Source organism: Macrosteles quadrilineatus, unplaced genomic scaffold (assembly GCF_028750875.1).
Source record: "Macrosteles quadrilineatus isolate MER2022 unplaced genomic scaffold, UCM_ALF_1.0 Scaffold_9__3_contigs__length_116548681, whole genome shotgun sequence".
NCBI lineage: Eukaryota > Metazoa > Arthropoda > Insecta > Hemiptera > Cicadellidae > Macrosteles > Macrosteles quadrilineatus.
This window is the reverse complement of record NW_026542602.1, coordinates 46,093,107-46,119,187: the sequence shown is the minus strand read 5'-3', so window position 1 is coordinate 46,119,187 and position 26,081 is coordinate 46,093,107. Positions and strand designations below refer to the sequence as shown.

Here is a 26,081-nt window from a genome sequence, read left to right as displayed (position 1 = left end):
AACAAGAACTGTCAATACAATTATTTATTCAAAGCACTGCTATGCTTGATGGCAATGTGAGATTTCAGATTGCTCTTCTGTTTGCATCGGTGTGGACAGTAGGGACACTTGAACCTTGGCTCCATGTTGCATTCGTATCGTTCGTGGTAAATGAGATGCTGCTTGCGCTTGTACGACCTGTGGCAAACCTGACATTCGAACCTGGCGTCTTGGGGGATAGCCAGCACCTTCAGGAACTGAGGTAGCTCTGAGAACACAACAGATGTGGTTAAGATTGGAAAATAAAAAATCGTTCAGCATCCAAAAGTGAACGCTCACTTTGTCAAACAACTCAAACTCAGGTTAGCCGGTGGACCCGGGACTACCTGAGGCCACCAATATAATCCCTCGCCGTATCCCACCCTATGGCTGACCCGGCCCCATCGGACAACCTGAGCTTGATGTAATAACAGCATTCACTTATGGATTCTAAAATAGACAAACTGAAAGTTTATATTATCAGTTTATATACTACATACTACCAGTTTATGCCAATCTTTGGTCAAGAAGAACATATTTTAATGAGCCAGCCACTCACAGGACCTGCCATCAATTAAAACTGTATTTCCTGCCTTAGTTACTACAGTTTGCAGTAAGCTGTCCAAGACTGGATAAAAATGTTTGCGTATTTGACAAAAATCTGCAATTTATATCAGTGCACTGTCTGGATCAATGTAACTATGTTTATTTTCATTATAAAACTGGCCAACACTTGGACATTACAAAGGAAAGTCTTGTATATTTTAGTCAAAGATGATGAATTACCATTAAGCTTAATTTTGAGAGTTTACGAAGTTGTGTTCTTAAAAAAAGAGATTTTTACACCTAAAGACAGTTGCATCGGTATGGAAATTCATATAGTTCTCTTACACGACTGAGGGTGTGTTTATTTCATAAATTTGTTTTGACTGTTTGATAACAAACTGGCCTTGGTAACTGGGCTTATGAGAAAGGTTCTTACCAACGCACCTGATGTGTGCCCTCTCGCTTCATCTTACTCTCGTCTTGCAGCTAAAAATCTAAAATTTGTCAACAAAAAACTACAAAAGGATATAAGTGTTTTTCTCTACGAGCTACTTTCTGAACAACCTTCATTTATAGTCCTTTCCTTTTTTCGAGCATTGATAAGAAAGAGGTCTTGGGATGAACAATCGTCACAACATTTAACAAAAACGTCTATTTATATCAATTATCGTTGACCCTTTTTGGCACTTAATAAATTTGCTTATAAACAAATGCTACGTAAGTATTTTACTCAAAGCTTTCGCAAGATACTTAGCTATGCAGTTATATAATCATGTATTTTTTAATTTAACAATTCTTAGCAACAGTACAAGTAATTTAGATAACAACAGAAATGCTAGTTTATACATGCTGTAATATAAAAAAATACTGTAAAAAAATTGTTTCAACGACAAAAAAGTTGTCTACATAACTCCTTTTAAAATACAACACTTTCTATTGGATCTATAAATTCAAGTTTTACAGAGTATTTTAGTCTTGTATGTCTCGGTGTGCCTGAAGAGATGGGTCTTGAAGTTGCTTTTCTGTTTAGCTTTATAAGGACAATGAGGACACTGATACTGGGGGTCGACGCCACACTCGTTCCTCCAATGGTAGTTGAGGTGTTTCTTGTGTTTATAGTGACATCTGCACGCCGCACAGACAAACCTGTCTGAGCCGTCAGGGGATTTGATGGTGTAAAAGTACCCGAGATCTGAAAACGCAGTGTGTCATTGGTCTGAGGCAGAGTGCAGAAGAAATGATACGACAGAATTACAGATGACACAGGGGCTTACAAAATCATGGTGCAGTGTTTAATGCCTAACATAACATTATAAGATATATGACAAATAATGGTGAATGATTTTTTTACTGGCCTATATTGTTGGATTTAAGGACCATGTGTTCATAACAAAACTGGTAAATTAACAGCCCTTGAAGGCAAGTAGTTTGTAGATTACATAAATTTTTTTTTAAATTAACGAGTTGAATGTGTCCAACATTGAAAGAATGTTAATGGATGAATCTTAATGAATACGGATAAATGAGTTGATTTACGGTAAAACATTAAAAATACACTACTACAACTAAATAAAAACTAATATTTAATTTCCAAGTATACGATTCCTTACACATTTAAATGTACATGGATTAGATAACGTGGTTTCTAAAGATTTTAAGTATATGAATGCATATATATCCACACCATATTTTTCAATAAAACTGGTGTTTCTAATAATTATAACCAAAAAGTCGGTGTAATCACAACATATCAGTTAAATGTAAGAAGCCTTAATATATGACCTTAATATAAGTTATAAACCCTATCAAAGGCTTTCAAAGAAAATGCCTTAGATTGCACATAAGTATTTTTTAGTACTTCTTTTTTAGCCTTTTCTAGTAGTAGTTGTAGTATAAGTCATGAACATGATGTCTCAGTCAACAAATGAGACTGCGCTCGGTCTTCAAGGCACTTTTAATCTCTTCAGCCAAGATTTCAGGATGTATTCACAATATCATCTTCAACAGCTTGTTTGGACTTCATCTTTGGCACAGGATGGACTCATGATACTCTTTAATTACAGTTTGGACTTCATCTTCAGCTACATTTGGATTTGCTACATTATATTCAACAGCTGTAGACTTCACCTCCAGTTTAGGATGGATGCGCTGAAGCATTTTCAAAAGATGTTTGGATTATATCTTCTTGTAAGTAGGAAGTACTAAAATACATCTTCAACAGTTGTTTGGGCTTCATCCTCAGCTCAGGATATATTCACTGATCTTCTTGTAAGTAGAGAGTACTAAAATTCATCTTCAACAGTTGTTTGGGCTTCATCCTCAGCTCAGGATATATTCACTGATCTTCTTGTAAGTAGAGAGTACTAAAATTCATCTTCAACAGTTGTTTGGGCTTCATCCTCAGCTCAGGATAGATTCACTGATCTTCTTGTAAGTAGAGAGTACTAAAATACATCTTCAACAGTTGTTTGGGCTTCATCCTCAGCTCAGGATATATTCACTGATCTTCTTGTAAGTAGAGAGTACTAAAATACATCTTCAACAGTTGTTTGGGCTTCATCCTCAGCTCAGGATAGATTCACTGATCTTCTTGTAAGTAGAGAGTACTAAAATTCATCTTCAACAGTTGTTTGGGCTTCATCCTCAGCTCAGGATATATTCACTGATCTTCTTGTAAGTAGAGAGTACTAAAATACATCTTCAACAGTTGTTTGGGCTTCATCCTCAGCTCAGGATATATTCACTGATCTTCTTGTAAGTAGAGAGTACTAAAATACATCTTCAACAGTTGTTTGGGCTTCATCCTCAGCTCAGGATATATTCACTGATCTTCTTGTAAGTAGAGAGTACTAAAATACATCTTCAACAGTTGTTTGGGCTTCATCCTCAGCTCAGGATAGATTCACTGATCTTCTTGTAAGTAGAGAGTACTAAAATTCATCTTCAACAGTTGTTTGGGCTTCATCCTCAGCTCAGGATATATTCACTGATCTTCTTGTAAGTAGAGAGTACTAAAATTCATCTTCAACAGTTGTTTGGGCTTCATCCTCAGCTCAGGATGGATTCAGTGAATCATCCACAACTTTTTGGACTCCGTCTTCGGTAGATGATTGATCTACTATATCATCTGCAACAGCTCCTTAGACTCCACGCGATGCTTGAGTAGAATGTGTGCCCTGAGGCTAGTCCTCCGGGTGGCTCTGTGATGACACCTTGGACAAGCAAACTGGGGTGCCTTGCCACACTCGTATTTCTGGTGAAACGTCAAATGCTTCTTGTGCTTGTAGGGCCTCCTGCAAACAGGACACACGAACTTGACTGACCCATCCGGTAGGACCTCCATCAGCTCTGGAAAACGAAACTTTATATGAGTATGAGCAAGGCAATGCGTTGATAGAAAGCCATATATTGTTAGAACGTATAGGTGTCTTCAGTGCTACAGATAACGTTACTATCAAGACATTTCTCTTAGTGCGAAAATAAAAACAAAAGCCGATTCATACAAGAGTTCAGTCAGGTAATTCTGGTACCCCATTCCTATACCTCAGTGAACAATTCGGTATAATATACTGGTTTTATTGACGGCATTTAATCCTTGGCAAAATTGAACTGTAAGAGTACGGGAAGTGTTGGTGTTGTTTAAGTACATAAAAATCCACACAAGACCTATAGCATTTGTTTGATTATAATGAATAATGTAGCTTGCTGAGCATGATATAAAAATGTACCAAAGCAAAACGATTTGACTTTTTTTTAAAGCTCGTCAATATACAGTATTTGAAGTTAATGTTTGAGCTTGATCTATTAATACAGTTTCAAGTTTGGTTCAGGTGAATACATTAGGCCTATACATAGCGAATAAAAAACCTCTGATAACTCAAAACCTTACAATCTTGAGAAAGTGTTAACTACAATTTTAAATAAAGAAAAATCAACTTTAATTTGGTAAACGAAAACAAATTGAGATCAAACTTATATAATTTATTTTTAAACTATCTAAAGGCATATAGTCTATAACGAATCCAACATAATAAGTAATAACAAACTTTATAAGATAAAATATCACTCGAGTAAGGCTTGAGAGTGCCTGATGGCCATGTGAGATTTCAGGTTACTTTTCTGTTTGGCCTTATAAGGACACAGAGTACATGAGAACATAGGGTCCTTTTGACACTCGTAGCGCTGGTGATGGTTGAGATGGCCTCGCTGTTTGTACACCCTGTTACACACGCTGCATCCGTAACGCCTGCTGCCATCTGTCTGGTCCTGCACGTACTGCAGCCACACCTGGCCTACAACAGCACATTGTCAATAACTTACAGTGCGGCACTTCGTTCCCTGAGGTTCCGGGTTTAAACCCTGTAAATCGTAAATCACAGGAGATTTGAAGTCTTTTAGTTATGTGATATTGCCGCGAGCCTTTGGACCTAGTCTGAAGTAATGTGTAATATGGTTTTGAATTTGATCTAAGTGTCCTAGGATGTGACTTCTCTTTTTGTTGTAAAAGTATTGCCTAAACCCTGTAATTTGTGTTCCATAATGTATGTTTGAGGGTCCAATTAACTGAACCTTAAAGTTGTGTCATTGTCTTGGTGACCCATAAGGACGACAAATATGTTTAATCTCAAGTCAAAACATGGGAATGGAGCATTCAAAAGTATGAAAGAAACAAGTTTCTAAGATGAATGATGAAAAATGATTCTAAGGACTGCCATTGGTTGTGTAAACTTAAAGTGTAATAATGTTTAGGCAATTTGATATTCTTATGTTTCTTAAGTTTACAAAAATTAAAAATTTAATTAAAGCCACATATTTGCTTAATGTGTAAAAGCCCCAATAGAAGAACAGGTTGTATTTACTGCACATAATGTGTGTACCGAGTCCACAAGAAATTATCCTTTGACTATGAAAGCAATAAAACATTAATGCAATACTTACTAAATACATAATCACAAATCCCATAGTTAGAAAAATAAAAACAGACATTTAATGATAAACAAATACTTTATTACCAAAATCACACATTGGTCTTTCCATGTTGTAACACTACATGCACTTTGAGCGCGCTCTTCTGAGTGGCGCGATAAGGACACTCATGACACGGGAACTGAGGAGGCTTCTGACACTCGTACTTCTGATGGGAGGTAAGATGTTTTTTTCTCTTGTAGGTTCTGTGACAGACCCCGCAAACATGGCGTTCACTCCCATCTGTCAGAGTAGTGACGAACTGAAGCGAATTGTTTCCTGAACATACAATGAATCAGTATATTTGCATTGAAATTATAAATTACTCTTTACCTTTTCCTTTTAATTTCCTAGTAATTTTACTATTTCACTACATTTATTACTGTTGGGAATGTTGCTGAAAGTCAACAGTCCCGGAAGATCAAATAATTTATACCTGTGCCGCTAGGTCAAAAACTACAATGTTTGCAGTGTCTGTAGATCAAAAGTCCCAGTAAGTCAAATAGTACAGTCCGAGCTAAAAACGTGGTCTATGTTAAAGCAATTGACTTATTGGGAATTTGACCTAATGCAACAGCAGTTTTAATATAACGAAATACGGTAAAATACAAGTTCAGTTTCGCTGAGTCAACAGTGCCAGAAGATCAAAAGCAATAAAAGTTAACATCGATTCAGTGTAAAGTAGACCTCCTGCAACGCTTACTACACCAACAAAACTCGCTTTTAGTTACTTCGTGTTTTGTCATAATTAGAATAGAGCTAAAATTATCATATTTGGTACATAGCTTATCTATTAATGCTTCTTGCCAACTGTTTGGTCAACACTGTAAATAGGTATAGCCTTTCGTCAAAATTTGTGGCATAAAATACACGCAAGGACGATCTGAAAATTTCTGGTTATTATATACGTTTGTAAAAGGAGATCCATTTAATTGTAGAACTATTTTATGAGTTATAATGTAGTCTAAATATAAACTGTGTAAATGTATTACGCCTCGGAAGGGTTGAAACCTGTCCAAACTATCATATATATTATTAAAACGTAAATGGGGTTTTTTCACGATTCTGAATAAACCAGTCGATGGATTTTCATTAGTTTTGTGTTGAAAGAAAGACAATTTTGAGAACTAGGAAATTTCAAAGCCATAATTTAAAATTAGTGTCCCAGTTTTTTATAAATTAAGTTTAAGTTTTTAAAAAGTCTAGCAGCCGATGCTAACCTTCTCCAATAGTCAATGCTTCTAGCTAGCTTTTAGTACAACATAATTTGCTTACATAACAGCTGTAACATTCAGCATTTGTGACACAAATTCAGCATTTGGAAGAAAATTCAAATCCATACTTATGGTTGACTTATTTATACTATGTGTAATGCTCACCATTAATACATTTAATTCGTCGGTACGAGGATGGCAGATTAATTAAATATGCATAGTAAAATACAGTAGTAGGATGTTCAAATTATTTTTTAAAGTATTCTTTGTAATCATCGATTTGTTTTAGTCCAATATAATTTGTTTTAACTAACAGCTGGTTGAATGTGCTATGTATACTCATAAAAGGCAAAGCCCTCACTGACACACTCACTCTCACTCACTCATCATCACTAATTCTCCCACTTCCCATTTACCTAGGAGGCTGAAATTCGATACACCGATTCTTTGGGCATTAAATAGGAAAACTGAGTAATTTTTTTTATGATAGGGCATTCGAGCTTCGCCCCAGTGGCTCTGGAGTTTCCCATGTTAACCTTATGATTTTTCATATTTAAAAGGAATTAATGAATCTTAACAGCTGTGTCAATTAAACAATTTATGACAACAGCTAATTTGCAACCAAAAGCTGAGTGAGCGTTTCGAACGAACTTCAACCTGGAGGCGAGTTAACACCAAGGCAAGTGAGCTCAGCGAACGAGCTCCAACCTAAAGGTGAGTGAGCGTAGCGAACAAACTTCAACCAGGACGTGATTGAGCCATGCGAACGAGCTCATCTTGAAAATTAATTAGTTAAACGGGGCAAAGCCAGCGGGTACAGCTAGTTATTCTATAGAATTATTAGGTTTTTAGCGAATTTCGCATATAGGGAATAAGCTATTACCGTAGTACTCATGGCAACACCTGGACCCGGGACCGATGTAATTTTTCGTTTTGAGTCCCTAGAGGCCAAAAACACCATCCGTTCAAATTCATATATATGTAAGTGTATAAGACATTTTGGGGACTTGACTTTTTCGGGTCTCAAGAATTTATACGAAAATACACTATTGCAATATTTTGAGGACTTGAATTTCCGTATGTGTATAAGACATTCTGGGCACTTGACTTTTTCGGGACTCGAGAATTTAGTACTTTTCGAGGACCTGTGCAATTTTTTCCATTCCAAATGCAGCGCGTTATCGATCTTCACCCTTGTGTGGGTCTCCCATTCACTGACGGAATGTCTCGTGGCGTATGACGACCGGATTTAAATAGTCACTTTACACTCACTTATCTCGTTATTTTTTTCAGCATATTCGTTGACCCGTCTGCAGGTCTTATGTTGACGGGCTGTCAGAGCGTCTGTTGTAATAACTGGAATTCCTTATGTATGTTTGCTGCTGATTACGGTGAAGTATTGTTAGAAATTCCACCTAATCTTTAAAGTTACCCATTAAATTCATAGAAATAATAATATTTAACTGTTTGACGAGTACCCCTATTGTAATCAAAATACTAAACGGCCCAACCCAATATTTAATACAAGCCAAAGGTGTCTTATAGATTCCGAGTAAATTATTATAAACTATCAAATGGAGCATGTAAAGTGCATTATAAATAATCAACAAACCCTTACATAATTGACTATTGATTCAGTTACTGATTCGGGAATTACAATTGCTGATGATAACTGAATGCTCTGACCTGAAGCAGTGTTCTTCTTTACTTCTTTACCTATAAAACACATGGGATTCAGCCTTTCTTCACTGATCACGTAATGCGTGATTTTCTATAAAGTCTTGGAAAAATAAAAGGAAAAATAGATAGAATACAGGTGTACTGTATGTGGTTTACACACAAATATTCATCAAACTGTGTGATAGTTTGTTATAGCAATGAACAATTTGAGAGTATCGTATTGTTTAAGTCGATGGAAAATCTCTGTTGATCCTGTTTTACAAGCAAACCAAAAATATACAGTAGTCACCACTCTATGCGACATATTCTAACCAGAAAATTGTAATCGTATGATTCTATAAGCATTGGTAGGATTGCAAAGTACTACACAAACATTATTTCAAGGGTAATAACAGTCACAATTTCCGCTGACTTTAAAAGAGTCAACTAAACTATTATACAAATAGACACAAAACTGAATGGAACAACTAATGGAAATTCTCACGATGTACATTTGTTCGATATAAGCATTGAGTATACACGTCAGTACATACGTGTATACCCAATGATATAAGCAACGGTTCTTGCAATTTATTGCTTATTGTTTTTTAGAGTTGTTTTCGGACTTACTCTTGTTTTCGGACTTACTCACACTCGTATAAGGTTTTCCACGTTTTTCATTGATAATTTAGCCATGTTGCTTTGAAATGGCGACCATACAAATGTATGCATTTTAAGCCAAGTATGAATGGAGATGAGTGTGGGATGAGTGGAGCGATCTTGTTGTCCTGTTTATGACTAAGGCCGACATAATCCTTAGACACAGCTGTTAATTAATAGTGCATACAGTCAATTAATAGCAGCAGAGGTCAAGTTTGGTATCAAATTAAAGGTTTTATTCATAAAAATACATTGCCGCAAACCCAAACTCAAACGAAGATGATGATAATAACGTTAATGAGGTCACTAAAACGTATCGTTTGAAATTTAACAGCTGAAAATAAGTGAAATAGAAAAGGTTTAGGTTAAATCCATCAAATTGTAATTGGACACTAGTAAATAATAGTGCACTTGTTGCTACCTCCCCCCTTCGGTTTCATGTATTCCTCTAAATCAGTTCAAACCTAGGAGGATTAAACATTAATGTTACCTAATTAATGTTAAATCCTCCTAGATTCAAACCTGAAACACCCAGATCGAAACTCGCCTGTCGTTATTTTACCATCGCCTTTTTTTAAAATATATTTTTCAAAAAAGAAAGATTATATTGATTTACTTTGGATTTTAAAAATGTTAACGTTTTATTTTGTTAAAGACTTATGGTAATACGTAAATATTGTGGTGTAGTAAAGTATATTATACTGTAGTTAAGTGTTAAATTTTGAAATTTTAGGGTGAATCGAGATGAATCTGTTTTTATAACATGGGTCTCTCCTACATTAACATACATACCAAGTTTCATAAACATCGGTTGGAAAAGTGCAAAGATAAATATTTGTATGTAAAAAATACAAAATGGTGGATATCTGGTTAACGAAACGATTTCGGAAAAAATGTTATCCTTGATTTTCTGTTTATTTTGACCCAAGGAATTACTAGGTAAAGTATCTCCCCGCTTATTTTTAACACCCTGTTTATGATGTATTCTTAAGTGAAAAATGTAAGCTGGTAATACAGAAAGATGTTTTATAAATAATATGAATGTACTGGTGATCTGTATATTCATCTTTTTCTTGTTCTTAGAACTGTAAATTAAAAGTCCACTCAGCAGTCGCATCGTACGATGTAGTTCTTTCCATGGGTTGCGAAATGCTAAATTTGCCGTCCTCTTCAACCCAAGTTATCTATTGAACCACTGATTGTAAAAAAATCAAAAAAATATATTTTACGCATCACACTTTTGGCTACAACTTTGCCACAGACGAAACCTCACTAACCCAAAAACAAAAAAAATCTCGCATGCTAACTTTTTCATGTTAGAAATTACGATTTAAAACTATTTCACCATACATATCAATTTTTATTAATTAGATCGGTAAATAGTTTAAAGTTCCAACAAAATAGTCATCGAGTAGGACTAACCAAGAAGCTCTGTGCCAATTTTCAAAATTTTAGCACAACTTTAAGTACACCAAAACACGAAATTATTGAAGTCATGCGTCGAGAGGACTATCGTTGTTTTTAACAGATTATACTTTTGACCTTCCGGCACTGTTGACTCAGCGAAACTGAACTTATATTTTATCTTATTTCGTTATATTAAAACTGCTGTTGCATTAGGTCAAATTCCCAATAAGTCAATTGCTTTAACATAGACCACGTTTTTAGCTCGGAGTGTACTATTTGACTTACTGGGATTTTTGATTTACAGACACTGCAAACATTGTAGTTTTTGACCTAGCGGCACAGGTATAAATTATTTGACCTTCCGGGACTGTTGACTTTCTGCAACGCGTCCTTACTGTTTACTAAACAAAGTGTTTAGCTTATTTCAATGCTGGCATATATTTTCACATTGTATAGTTTTGAATAAAATAGGAAACCTAGCAGTTGGATAAAAGACAAACCCTTATAGCTTTCGGCCACGGAGGCTTTTTAATGTTCAAAGAAAATCCCTTGAAGTTTACAAAATTTGTAGTTCTGAATTCTAGTTAGTTAACCATATTCAGCTTTATTTATGTAAAAAGTAATGAGGTTATAAGAATCAATGCGAGAGTGATACAACAGGTTTGTGAAAGTCAAGTTTTTTAAAACAATTTTAGTAATCTGTGGACTGCTAAAAATAGGCCATTATTGTTTTGCACTTAAGTGGGCAAAAAAGGATTAAAAATAATACCACAGCAAATAAACTAGCAACTATATTCACGTAGACCTGAAAACATTTAACTAGATTTTTTCTTTCAACATCATTATTCTAAATAATTAGCAAAATGTCAATATCACAAAACATTAGGTATAAAATACACATTTAACAACAGTTATTGCAAATTTGAAACATGTTTGTACTGACTTGAAAATTAAAATGAAAATACTATAAGCAAGGCACTCCAGTTTTTTGTTACTTGACAAGCTAGTTGAAGTTTACAGAAAAAGTCTTTAGGCACGAGTAAATGAGGTACTAAGCATTAACAATGTCTTTGGGCCAGCAATGTTGCTATGTTCCAATGTGATGTGAGTCTTGAGCGTGCGCTCTTCTGCTTGGCTTTGTACGGACAGACGGGACAATGGAACAGACAAGGTACTAAGCACTAATAATGTCTATGTCCCTGAAAAAGTTGCCATGTTCCAATGTGGTGTGAGTCTTGAGCGTTCTATTCTGCTTGGCTTTGTACGGACAGACGGGACAATGGAACAGAGGAGGTACTAAGCACTAATAATGTCTATGTCCCAGCAAAGTTGCCATGTTTCTGTGCGATGTTGGTATTGGGCGTGCTTTTCTGCTTGGCTTTGTACGTACAGATGGGACAATGGAACAGAGGAGGTACTGAGCACTTATAATGTCTATGTCCCAGCAAAGTTGCCATGTTTCTGTGCGATGTTGGTATTGGGCGAGCTTTTCTGCTTGGCTTTGTACGTACAGACGGGACAATGGAACAGAGAAGGTACTAAGCACTAATAATGTCTATGTCCCAGCAAAGTTGCCATGTTTCAGTGCGATGTTGGTATTGAGCGTTCTATTCTGCTTGGCTTTGTACGTACAGACGGGACAATGGAACAGAGGAGGTACTGAGCACTTATAATGTCTATGTCCCAGCAAAGTTGTCATGTTTCTGTGCGATGTTGGTCTTGAGCTTGCCCTTCTGCTTGGCTTTGTACGGAAAGACTGGAGAAGGTACTAAACACGAATAATGTCTAGGTCCCAGCAAAGTTGCCATGTTTCAGTGCCATATGGGTCTTGAGCGTGCTCTTCTGCTTGGCTTTGTACGGACAGACGGGACAATGGAACTGAGGAGGTAATCCACACTCGTAGCGACGATGTTGTACCAGGTGTTGCTTACGTTTGTACATCTTCCCACAAGTACAAGGGAACCGTACCTCCCCGTTGATCACGCAGTGTCTGATCACAGCAGAAGCTGTAATGAAGGAGAAATAGTAAAAAAGGGAAAATTAGTGATAAATGTTAAATACTGAATAGCTATCTTAGTATTATCATTATATTTGTTTATGGTATACAGTATTGGACTATATAAGAGTAGTGCAAAAGGAATGACTCTGGGCTAGAAGTGATGTCACTTCCAGTGCTGAAGCAGACGGTGGTTATGTGGCAAGTGACGTATTTGAGGGTGGTCATGGTCTTACGTCACAAAGTGCTACGGAATGATTGACAATATATTTTGAAACCAAAGTTTCTTAAAGGTCAGTTTTGTGCGTTGGTGGTTTGGGTTCGCGTACCATTGCAACTGAAGTAGCCTATTTCAAATTTATAAAATCAGTTCATTCTTGTACTGTATAAGATTCTGGTGTATGATACGTTCCACGCACAGACCTTAGATCCACGTGGACTGGCAAATTCAAGCTTGAAAGAAACTGCAAACCAATTTTTTTAAAGGGTGCACAAAAACATATGTTTGAGAATTTTAGTAAGAGCCTTTCATCTGCCTTGTGGGCATTTATCTTTTCTGTATCACGCTTAGATTTACTATTGAATCCAAACGTCAGCTAATGATGTTAGACGGTAAGAATTTAGTCTACAAACGATATTATCAAGTGTAGTTTGGTTTGAATACGTAAGACTAATCTTTTAACCCTAAGTTCATTGCATTTTGACATTGTATTAAAACATCTAACTTATGTTTGGGGAATAACCTTAAATAGCTTTTTCCCCTTTGGTGTTAATTTATTTTAATCTTGAAATTATAGCGTTTTGATAGAAATTAATTCAGATAAAAATCAACATTTAATTGTAGTTAACTTAGCTACAGAAACAGCTTTTAATAAAGTTCAATATTCTTCAATACAACATAAAACAGTAGCGACATTACTCTGAATTGCTTAAATTTGTACCAAAATACCCAACATAGCTTGTCATAAAAGTAAAAATATTAATTTGAAAATTGAATCTTGACAAAAAATCATCACAACATTATTTCATCATGTTTGCTTTTCATGTGTTTCTTTAAGTGGTCCTTTTTCTTGCCACGGTAGGTGCAGAGAAAACAAGCGAACATTGGCTCTTTTCCGCACTCCAGACGAATATGTTCAGATAGATTCCTCTTGTACTTGTAGATTCTTAAGCAATTTGGACAGGAATATGAAGTTTCTGAAAGGGATAAGGCTTTAAATTAACACTTGACAACGTCAAAGTATTTGTGAATTTCGGGTGACCAAGTTAAGATTCTATAAAATCAACTGAAAACTTTATAAACGATTAAGGTAGATAAGATGGAACAATTTTAGTACCTGATAAATCTAAGTTCAATTGCTATGCTAAAGATATAAAATAAAAACCCTTTTGTAATTGTGAAAAGTAAGGCTCGAGTAATCTACTTATAAGGAGATAAATTACCACTTTTATTATTAGCAATGAGTGATTTTAGACTGTAAAAGCGGTGTTCCTCCGAACAAATGAACACAAAATGAACTAAATGTAACATGGGTATGGCAATACTGTGAACTAAGGTTAGTTTAGTATCTTAAAATGTGTTTAGAAACTACTTTTGCTTATGATATCACCGTCATTTAAATGGAGGTTTATGATACAATTGTTTATGGTTAAGCTAAGTTGGTTTTGTACACCACCAGATACTATTTTTTTAATTTTTAACTCGTATTTTAAATTTAAAAAATCAAAGTAAATTCAGAAAATAATTAAATCAGGTAGTAATAATTATAAATGCAATAAAAGTAGGAATAAATTAATCTTGTTAATTACATTAAACAAGTTTTATTTGAATAAATAAACATCACACCCTTCTTATAAAATCCCAACCTTATTCTAGAAAAAATATTTACAGAATTCATAGTTCTACCACCGTAAAATCTATGTTTGGGGAAAACAATTCAATATATCATTAGGCTAAGGAAAACGGATATCAACATCTAGCGACAATTTTATCGTTAACTATCAAATAATAAGACATCGAAGTGTTTGTGGGCCATGTGAGATTTGAGCGAGCTTTTTCGCTTTGCACGGTAAGGGCAAAGTTCACATTCGAAGCGAGGATCCTGGTTACAATCGAATGTTTGGTGTTCAGTGAGGTTGCGTTTGTGGCGATAGGCTCGGCCGCAGGACTCACATTTGTACAACTCACTAGCAGAATCTGTAAGGAGATTTTATCAAAGTGATTATCAACAAATAATCTATAAACATAAAGTTGACCAAGAATAAAGGTTTAAAGTAAGATCTTAGTCTACAAAGAGTAAACAATTTGATCATTGATCTTGACAATAACATCAAGAGCTAATATAACCATTGGAAAAAAACAAGAGTTTAGATAGAAAAATTTCAAGAGTCCAAATACGTCTACTTTCTCGTAAAGGACAATGGGATTTGTAAGCATATATTAGCCTACACAAATTTAGCTTCTTTATAAGACATACTTGAAAGTCGGTTAGACTAAAATAATTATTTTACGAAACAGTTCAACGTTTATAAACTTAATATTTACATTGTTACAGAGAATAAGGACAGCCTCTATCCTTTTCAAGTTTAAGGTCCGTGGCCATGACATATTAAGTTCTGTTTGGGCAAAGTAATCATTAGAATGAATATTTACTTAACTATAAAGGATGGAGAATTTGCCGATCTCCTGACTTCACATAGCTCCTTTTAAAAGACATATGTCAAGGTTAATGCTAAGTAATAATCAGGAAAAGAAGAATCCAAGTAAAAATAAAATTTTCTTAAAAAGGACTGCTTATAGTATCTAGGTTACACAACCTAGGTTCGAAAGTTGGTTGGGCTAAAGTATATAACTAGACATATTCTCACATTAACTTGATATTTATTTTCTTACAAATGATGAGGAGATTGAGGCTACACAATGTTAAGGTGCTTGTCAAGACATATCTGGTGCCTGTTGAATGCGTGCCACTGCAGGTGAACTTTCTTTTTGGCACGGTACCCACAGAGGTGACAAGCCAATTGCGGATCATTTCCGCACTCTACACGCTGGTGGTCCTTCAGGCCTCTTTTATACTTGTAACTGCAGCCGCAATCTGGACACCTAAAGGGTTTACGTTTATCCACATCTTTAGAGGATGGAAGGATGGAGAATTTTCCGATCTTCTGACTACACATAGGTCCTTTTAAAAGACATATGTCAAGGTTAATGTTAAGTAATAATCAGGAAAAGAATAATCCAACTAAAAATAAAACTTTCTTAAAAAGGATTGAAAGAATGCTTATAGTATCTAGATTACACAGCCTAGATTCTTGTCAACATTTACATGTTGGTTGGGCCAAAGTATAACACTAGACATATTCTCACATTAACTTGATATTTATTTTCTTACAAATTAATGAAATGATTAGGAGCCTGAGGCTAAACAGGGTTAAGGTGCTTGTCAAGACATATCTGGTGCCTGCTGAATGCGTGCCTCTGCAGGTGAACTTTCTTTTTGGCACGATATCCACACAGGTGACAAGCGAATTGCGGATCTTTTCCGCACTCTACACGCTGGTGGTCCGCCAGGCCTCTTTTATACTTGTAACTGCGGCCGCAATCTGGACACCTGAAGGGTTTAGGTTCATCCACATCTCTGGTGTAACCTAAAAGTAAATTATATTACTTGCTTCAACTCTAAATAAAAAATAACGTTGATGCTGCAGAATAATTTATGATAGAGGTTTTAGTAGACTTAAGTTACATTGGATATCAGTCCTGTTTACCGTTCTAATATCTTTGCAACTGATGAAAGCAAATAAAAAAGGTTTAAAGATAAGGTCCTTAAGTTAATTCCTAAAATATATTTTTATCGTTACTTTCTAACGAAAGCTAAAGGGGAAATGCCTGAGAAATTACATAAAATGATTCAAGACAAAGACAACGAAATGTTTATTTAAAAATACTCTTTACGATCATTACCATGAGGTTTCCTTGTAAATCCAGATAGAGCAGGAACAAAATTGATTCGGATTATAAAAGTGAATGGGTCTGACATTTTAAAAGGAAAACACCGTTTCTGCAAGCCCGACTATTTTTTTCTAGACAATCCCCTACTGTCAAAGTAGACATTTACTCTTTCTAAATGTTGGATGGTCACTGGAAACATTCATTTTCTTTCTAAAAATTTGTTTTAACATTAAATATCGGGTTGAGTAATCATTTTCTATCATAGTATTTTTGCATGCCGATTTAAAGTTAAATACTTAAGTTCTGTCCAATAAAGATCTGAATCAAAGACCAAGTATCAATAAGTGATTAAAGAATGAAAAGTTAAACACTAGTTTCATGCAATAACTCACACAACACACGGATGGAATGTTTTGGTAATCAAATAAAATTTGAAAAAAAAACATAATGGCTATGAACTCTATTTGCTAGTTCCAGCTTGTTTTACTTCAGTCTAAATGGTCAAGGATTTATCAAAGAAAAGCATAAATTAATTTATTTAACATTTTCTTTAATTACAAACAAAATACTAGTCCTTGGATAAAAAGTTTGAATTGACAAGGAAGGAAAAATTGAAAACGCACTACAACTAGTAATATAAAGTGGCTTAAAGTAATTTAAACCCCAATCAATTGTTTTAGGGATTTTTGTATCTAACAATTTAACAATTTTTACAAATATTTTAACAATATTTAACAATTTTAGTATCCATTAAACATCGGGGTTTGCTATCTTGTGTTTAAAAATTAGATGTCTTACGAGCGATATCTTTTGTTTGCCCTTGTAGTTGCAAAGGTGGCATTGGAACATTCCCTCTTTGCCACACTCATATCTGAGATGCAGGATAAGAGAACACTTGTGTTTATAAACTCTCTGGCACTTGATACATTTGAATGAGCCGTCCTCAGTTGTGTAGTTCTGCAAATCTGCTAAAGCAAGGAAGATGCATGTTAGTGTTAGTGATTAAATAATTTTTATATCAACTGGATCTAAATAATGACTCTTCGACACAAAATAAAGTTAATGAACCTATGCAAATTAGGATCTTTCTACATTTCAATTGGGCTAAAAGTCAAGAAGAGAGTATTTGTTGTGTGATTTTTGCATTGTGTTTAAAGATATCGTTCACTACTCGTCATTAAAGAAATGTTTGGGGTTTGATAATTGATCCTTTTTAAAGGGGCGGTAAACCACCATCTTGTCCCAGAACAGGTCACTTTTCAGACAAGTACGGTAGAACATGTGTTGGATACTACTGTTTTCTGCAGAATGACGAAATAATACATCTTAATTTAATGTTGTTCTTTTCTAAAAGCAAAAATTTTTACCAGACTTATTATTCCACAAACACCATAATAAATTTCAATTTGTGAAATTTAACCTAATGTCAACAGTGGGTAGTTTTAAAGTTATTTTAGGAACATGCGATGTGACTAGTTTGAAAACGAAGCGATTATATTGTTATCCATCGGACCTTTTTTCTTCAGCATAATCAGCGGCCAAATAAAAAATATGAAAAAAGTACAGAGGCCTCCAAAATTATACTTTTGTTAAGAGATCAAAAGAACTACTTAAACCCAAAATAACTAAATGCAAACCCTTTTTGCTATACCGAAAAATTACACCGAAAAATTACTTAGGTTATGCTACCAATCAACAGTCGATCCAAATTCAAGGTCACTGTACTTTTAACCAGAATTTGTCCTTAATAAATGCTTTTGGTTCTGCCAAGAAACAGCTGATTTAATCAGGAACAAAGCTACAAAAGTCCACGTCTTGACAAAAGTCATCTTATTTCATTATACATTTACCCGTTATTCATGTTCAATTTAAATCCTTAAAATAGTGAAAGCAAGCGGTTACCAATAGGAAATAAATCATAAGACATAAAAGTACAAAAATATTTTAATCAACTGTAAAAATAAGTACTACAATACTTATATTAATGTCACAAACAGAGATCAAACATCGCTCGTTTATCTATTTGTTAAAGACATAAAAAAACCACATGATTGATTGGAGAAAGCTTTTATAATACTTTATCACTTCAGAGAGATTTTAGTTCCTCTGCCTTAGACTTCGCCAATAATCACTTAGAAGACAGCATTGAAAATAAGAAAAAATCTCAATATTTAACAAAACAAAATATTTATTCTTTCTGCAGACGCTTTTTTGGCTGCAATTTGTAAACCATAGCAAAATACTTGTTTGCACTCAGATGCATGATGACGAGATGTTGTAAGACTTTCTGTCAAGTACTCGATCATTCTGACGCTCTTGCTGCCTGCAATTTGTCCAGTGTAGAAAAATACTCATCAGCACTCTGACGATGCTTGATGATGAGATGCTTCCGTATGGAAACTCTTTGTTTACCCTTGTACGGGCAAAATGGGCATTGAAACATTCCTTCATTGCCACACTCGTACCTCACGTGCTTGTATAGGGATGGCTGATGTTTGTAGACTTTACCACATCTTGTACAAGGGAACTGTGCAAGATCCTTTTCTACACCACAGTCTTGCATGTGTTTGTAGAGGGTGGAGTGTGCGTTAAAGACTCGTCCACATCTTGCACAAGGGAAGACGTGACCAGGAATACCTGAAGAAGCGATTTATGTTTAGAGTTCTCTCTTAGATGTTTAAAACAAGCTTTTAAAACTCAAGGTTGGGTATGGTTTCAGAACTATGATCTAGGAGTGTTAATGTGTGTGGTTCAACTATAACACGTTTGTAGTATGAGTTATATAATAATTTAATAAAGCTTTAGATGGCCTGACTAGGATGTCAAGACTTTCAACTAGCACAACAACATTAGCTCTATCGCTACCGTCTCATTCATATAGCTCTTGACATAGCTTATTGTGATCGATTCAAATCATTATGAGAGGGTCATCTAAATAGTAGTGATTAGAAGTAGTATTGTGTTAGTGTCAAATCACACTAATACATACAGTAATCATGTTATCGGTTATTGTATGTATATAACGTTATCACATTAATAATACGGTATGTAGCATGTTTTAGAACAGCAAACATATGTAGAATAATACAAATGTTTTATAAAATCATGTATTGGGGTACATTTTTAGAAACTATATTGAAATGGCATGATTATAATTAAAAGAGACATTATGAATATTAATTGTTCAAAAGATAAAAGATGTCAAAGCCATGCTTTACCAGGTAACTGTCTTTAATCCACTTATTGGTTAATGATCTTAGACTTCGCTCACCTAAGTTACTACCCCTTGTCTTAAAATAAAGTCATCACGATTATTTCTTTTTACGTTTCGAACCCGTCTTATCTTTTAAAATACATGGTTTACGTTACTTCCGCGCATCAGTCATCTCAACTGATTACATCACAGCTCCAGAATACTCATTTACTTACTACTAATGAACTCATTGGCCATTTCACAGTTTACTGTGCTGTTACACAGCTGTTAATTAACAGCCCATACAGTTAATGGCAACCAATGGACGTGGAATCCGAACCACATTTTTGCCTCGTAATTAACGAATTGGTCTAATTATCAAGATTGTACTGTGGATAGTCATAGTACTCACTAGTGCGGACGTTTATCCACACCGGAAAGTATTACATACAATACACAGTGCAAGCCTAAAAATATCCACAATTCGTGACCTCCTAGTAGCTGGATTACAGGACGACGCCACCGTCCTAGTCTAGGAATGAAAGGTGTGTTTTAGGATTTTAAAGTAAATGGACCATAATATAATTCTTAAAAACAAAAATATATTTCAAATCACACAGCAGAAATGGATTGTTTATGGACTAAAATGAGGTGATCCTTAAGGGTTCCTTTTCTTTTTGCCTTGTAATGACACAAAGGACAATGGAACTTCGGCAGCTGGCCACACTCGTACTTCTTGTGAAGCCACAAAGATCGTTTGTGGGAGTAAAACTTGTCACACTTGCTGCAAGGGAACATGGTGTTCATCTTCAAATCTGGTAAACAAATAGGAAAAGAATTATTGGGAGGAAAAATAGTTCAATTAAAATTATAGTGGAACAACAATAACACACCCTCATCAACAAATCATCTTTGAAAACAAGTGCAATTTTCAAATAACCTTGACTTTATTACCACCAATAGTGCAGTGTTACAGTTATTATGGGGGCAGATATGAACATTTAAAAAATAGACTTACCTAAAAATTAAGCAACGCAAAACACAAATAAGTTTAAAATGTCAGACAAGTGGTTCTAGGCAAGTCTCAAAGAACTGTATAATATAACTATAAGCAGTATTTTTTATTTACATAACAATTTTAAATTATGTGGAACACAAGTTTTTACATCTGGAGACCCGGTACGTTAGTGGTATATATTTTTTTTGACAAGAAAATAACCCTTTCGTAACATTTTACATGAAAATTAGATCTAGTTTTACAAGGAAAAAAATGCATATTTGACATAATTTAAGTTGGGAAAATGTATGGCAAAAAGGGTGAGAAATGAGAAACAATATTGTTTAGCAATATTATTGTTTATCTCTTGATTACATCAATGAATAATACTATCCAATAGTTCATCACTGAGTTTGAAAAAATACAATAAACTGTTTTTAGCCGTAAAGTAATATCACAACCCTATCAAAATAGAAATAAAACCTACGTTTGTAAACCTGTTGTGACAAAAGATGTATTATGTACATGAAGTATATTAAAAAAATCCTGATATTGCTTATATATTGATAATATCACAATATTAAGGGAGTCACTAGAAAAGAAAATTTTGGAAACAATTATCAATAGTTAGAATTACGTATTTACATATAATTGAACAACAATATCTAATAACTCTAAGTACAAAAATTACTGTTTTCGTATACTATAAATACTCTAAGAGCCAAATAAGTGAACCTTAGTTATCATGAGGAAAATAATGGTTTCTCTAAAAAATAATTATTTAATAACAATTGAAACCTCTTTTGATTTAAGCTGTAAATGAACTTTTTAATTTAAACCTAAATTGAAACCCAATGTGTAATTTTTTTAACTGACACATCCCAAGCGCATGACTTTGTGGATTGAGTATACAAGGAGCTTTTAAATTTTTAATATACATGGAATAATTTATAACTCTGTTGTACTATATAATAATTTTTTTACGCTTTTTTAAGGGAATTGTATTCAAAAACATTGTTTTGGTGATTCTTTACCGTAAATATTGCACACAATTACATTATTATTTTTTTTTTTTACATATCATATGTAAAGGATAGTTAAGTAGGCCTACTTGTTTAGTAAACCACAAATGAAATCAGAAAAAGACAATAGCTATACATTATTGAAATATTAAATTCAACCAGAAAACACAAACCAATTAACAGAAACAATTAAGGAAACTCATTAGTGTGCCTAATAAGCACGTGGGACTTTAAAGTTCCTTTCTGTTTAGCTTTGTACGGACAATGGGGACATTGAAATTGCGCTTCTTTCCCGCACTCGTATTTCCTGTGCTTGCTGAGAGAAGTTTTGTGTCTGTACTTTTTCCCACAGCCTTTGCAAGGGAATGAACTGCTGTCCTCTGTCAATAGGAGAACACCTGCAACAAGAGGCCATAAATTATGTTACCTTGTATAGTTTAGGGTCACAGAATAAAAAGAGTGTCGGATTCACCAGTTCAATACTAAGAAATAGATCTTGTTCAGATAATACGCAAAAGCCAGGACAATTGGACGATTTCCTTGCAAAATGTACAATGCAAATGTGTTTATTTTACTGAAATACATTGATAATGTCTTTATGACAAAGAAACATTACAACGATTGTGTACTACATTTTAGTCGTGGACTTGGAAGTAAAACCACTGATCAAATGATTTATAATTAAATCATATCTTTTACATTGAGTGGACACTACCTCAATTTTTCATCAACTTATTGTTGATTAGCTTGACAAATTATAAGACACAATTTTAGTTATTTATTGGTCCTACACCACGCTTAAATCTGGCATAGGTATTATAATTTGAATCCAGAAACTAAGTATAATAATATTCTAAAAAAATTTTATTTGTCTGGTATAAACTTAAAATTTAAAATTTTTAACTATTATTAGGATACCACCAACTCACCTTTGATTAAAAATCCAATAGCTAAAACATTGTTAATACACCTTGAACGAACACCAAATAAAGTTAATACTAAAAACTATTCCCATGGAATTGGAACTATTGCTGGAAGCTTTTCTTTACTTTTCCCACACCATTAATAAATGCATTAAAGCAAATTTGCTAAAAGCTAGTACAGGAATTTGAAGACATCAACCTGAATTCTTACTACTGATGTCAAATTTCATTTAACCTAGATTTTTGTTCTTTCACCGCCAAATAATCTAATTTAGCCCATTTTATTTTTGTTATTTATGTAAACATGCAGAATAATGTGTGACCTCTGACCCACCGGGTTTCTGACCATGAAAAGTCATTGCAAGATTTAAATGCGGACTTAAGAGTCTTCGTCACCGAAAGAGAAAGTTTTAGTCGACTCCAGCGCTTCAAGGGCCAACTAATACGAAAACAATATCCGGTGTTGCGCTGGCCGTAGCACACAAAAAGTTTTCCCGCCTAAAAAGAAGTCTTACACAAACCAATAGAAAAGGGCAGGGCACCCTGTTCAAATTACGATAGAATTACGATTTATGAGTAAAATTGAAACAAAATTATCTCGTTAAAAACAATTAGGGTAAAAAGGTTTATTGCTGTTATACAAAATTGATAAGTACACAATTTTAAAAAAATATCTTTATATTGTACACAACTGATTGAAATACAAACAAAAACTTATTCCTTTGAACATAACCAAACATCTTTTGTTAAGTATTTGAAAATTGGTGCTTGAGTACAAAATGAGTCTTTAGAGTATAGCTGTGTTTAGTTTTGAAATTACACATATGGCAACTGAATTGGGCTTCCTTGTTGCACTCAAATTTTCTGTGTTTAAACAGAGATGTACGATGTTTGTAGGTTTTGCCGCAGGTAGTACAAGAAAACTTCTTTTGGTCCAGGACTTGTAACAAAAAATCTGCAAAATGTAAATAATGAGTTAATTAATTACATTTATTTTTGAGTATAAAAAAATAATAAAGGTAATTGAAAAACAACTTTCATTAATATCTTTTTTCTAGTAAGAATAATATAGGCTACCTTTATCCAGTTGAGGTTTTGACATGATTTTCACAAATGCCTATATATTGTTTTTAACTAATGTAGTCGGTTATTTAACTGTGTACTGTAAATATAAACATAAATTTTCAACGCTACAATATTATATTGTGTAATATAAAGGTATATTATACCTTTATATTACTTTATATAAAGGTATATTATATTGTGGAATATTATATTGTGGAATATAAAGGTGTTATTTTTAGTATAAGTCCAATTGCTATAGGGTTTCTCCTTTACTAGAGCTATACTTAAAAGCTGGGAACTATAAATTTACCACAAGTGCACATGTAAGCATTTTAAGTTCTTCGAACAACCGTACGTTGTATAATGTAACAGTTAATGTTGCATTTAGAACACCATTCCTTAATAAATCAAATACAAATTTTAACATTTCCAAAATACACATAGCTTTACTGAGCAGCACTATGACTAGCACTATTTAGCCTAAGAATTGTTAAATTATAATATTAATTTGAACGTAATATAATATTCAATTATAATGTCATTGGATAAGGTTTAGGGAAAATTAATAATATTAGCTTGTAAATATTGTATATACTATATTTTATATAAATATATCACAAAAGGTCGAAAAATTTTACGAAATTACTAGCAACTATGATATCGGTGCTGATCCATGTTTCACAATAACATGTGAAGTGAGGTTGCTCTTTTGCTTAGCTCGATATGGACAGTGCGGGCAGTAAAACTGGGCTTCCTTCCCGCATTCGAACTTCTGGTGCTTGTGAAGCGACTGAGGGTGCTTGTAGATTTTGCCGCAGATGTGGCAAGAGTACGAACGGCTTCTTGCACCACCTGTGCAGACACTGGTGTTATCACAGCGGCATATGTTGTAAAGCTAGTTTTAGAGAATGATTTTGGTATGTTTCAACGCCGTTTGGCATATTTTGTTTGATTTGTTCGTATGGGAACGGTATAGGTCGTTCATTAATTGCGCCAGGGTTGCTTGATTGCGCCAACTCCTCAAAGGGTCCCAAAAAATTTGCCTTAGTTGTGCCAAGCCAAGGTAGGGGCGAGTTGCCGGTAGAAAATGTTGTTTGCGTGTCATCCTAACCTAACCTACTAAACTATCCAGTCAAAGACGGCCGCCATTTGGCTTAGTTAAAGAACGTATCGGGTGGCTCCTTGGAGTATTTGGCGCAATTCAGGAATAACCGACTACCTGACTCAGGTCATTTGGCGCAATTAATGCCCGCCCACGGTCTGGCTGAGATGGTTAGCTTGATGATATAATTAACAAATAGCCCAATTGCCAATAAATCCTAGGCCTATTGATTCTGCTTGGGATCTATCCCTTAAAGTTTAAAATATGAAAGGTTATACCTGATGCTATGATTACGTCAGTGGCCATCAATGAAATGTATAATCAGGAAAGTCCAGTTTAACATGAAAAAAGCATATGTTCTGCAACCGAAATCTGCTTGATAAAAAGTAATCACTCCAACAATATGTTTTTGCATGTATCCTTTTGTTTCCTAAATTTAGCTTACTATCTTTGGCAAAACCTTTTGCACAATGATGTTTAATGGTCCAATTAAATCAATCCATCTATCCCAACTTAGCCTTCCTATTTGGAGGCAAACGCATAAACCACAAGGAAATCGATGCAATTAGAAGTTTTCTAACACAGAAAAAGTTTTACGCAGATGAGAAACCTCTATTTTATTTAATTTCTGATTGGATTTACCCAAAAAAGTGAGCTCCTGACCGCTGGGCAACGCGGCTTGAGGTTTTATACAATCAATTTTAACATCGCTAAAGAACGTTAAAATGTTAGCGTAAGTAATGTTAGGTCGGGTTAATCCAATACATCTATTTTACTTTCAACACACCGAAAGCAAATTTCATATTACTTTTTAAACCTTCCATTCAATGTTATTGACAGTTTGATAACCAAATAAACTCAAACACACTTGTTAGTCAACGTTTATTTTCTATAAACACTTTAAAACTTGAAATATTTGAAACAATTTTATTTCAGTTCATCAAAATGATTATGAAATACAGAACTATAAATGATCACTAAATTAGCTTGTTTATGATCATACTTAATTAAATCTACATCATTTCAACTTGGGCTTTAGTAAATTGCAATAGAAGTCTCAATGAGATTTCAACCCCTTTCAACTACTTTCATACATTGCTTGTCATACTTGATTGACATTTAATAAATTTTTTGTTGACACATGCAAAAAACATAAAAAACATAGGCGAAGCCCTAAAAGAGAAAGGTCTTAATATGTTAATAAGTATTCTCATCAAAAACTTATATTATGTCATCTAAATTGAAACCGTTTGCTGTAAACTCAGCGTGATGTTTTATTCCAACATGTTTTCTAAGATTGCTTCTCTGTTTGGTACTGTAAGGGCAGAATGGACATTTGAATTGGGCTTCCTTCCCACACTC

At 34.4% G+C, this 26,081-nt stretch overlaps 1 protein-coding gene across 1 annotated transcript; it reads right to left on the bottom strand.

Moving 5' to 3' along the window:
* Nucleotides 1-20: 20 nt before the first annotated feature.
* On the bottom strand, nucleotides 21-25,025 carry LOC129003387 (zinc finger protein 585A-like). The gene is made up of 17 exons (XM_054431680.1): nucleotides 24,998-25,025; nucleotides 24,271-24,469; nucleotides 23,439-23,492; nucleotides 22,559-22,599; nucleotides 21,824-22,027; nucleotides 20,303-20,425; nucleotides 18,926-19,054; nucleotides 17,216-17,385; nucleotides 16,050-16,113; nucleotides 15,471-15,647; nucleotides 14,552-14,662; nucleotides 12,275-12,475; nucleotides 5,615-5,808; nucleotides 4,631-4,851; nucleotides 3,800-3,912; nucleotides 1,526-1,756; nucleotides 21-277 (listed from the first exon to the last, which is right to left on the bottom strand). Exons 1-17 carry the CDS (start codon nucleotides 25,023-25,025, stop codon nucleotides 21-23), a joined length of 2,517 nt encoding a protein of 838 aa, XP_054287655.1.
* Between the last annotated feature and the right edge of the window lie 1,056 nt (nucleotides 25,026-26,081).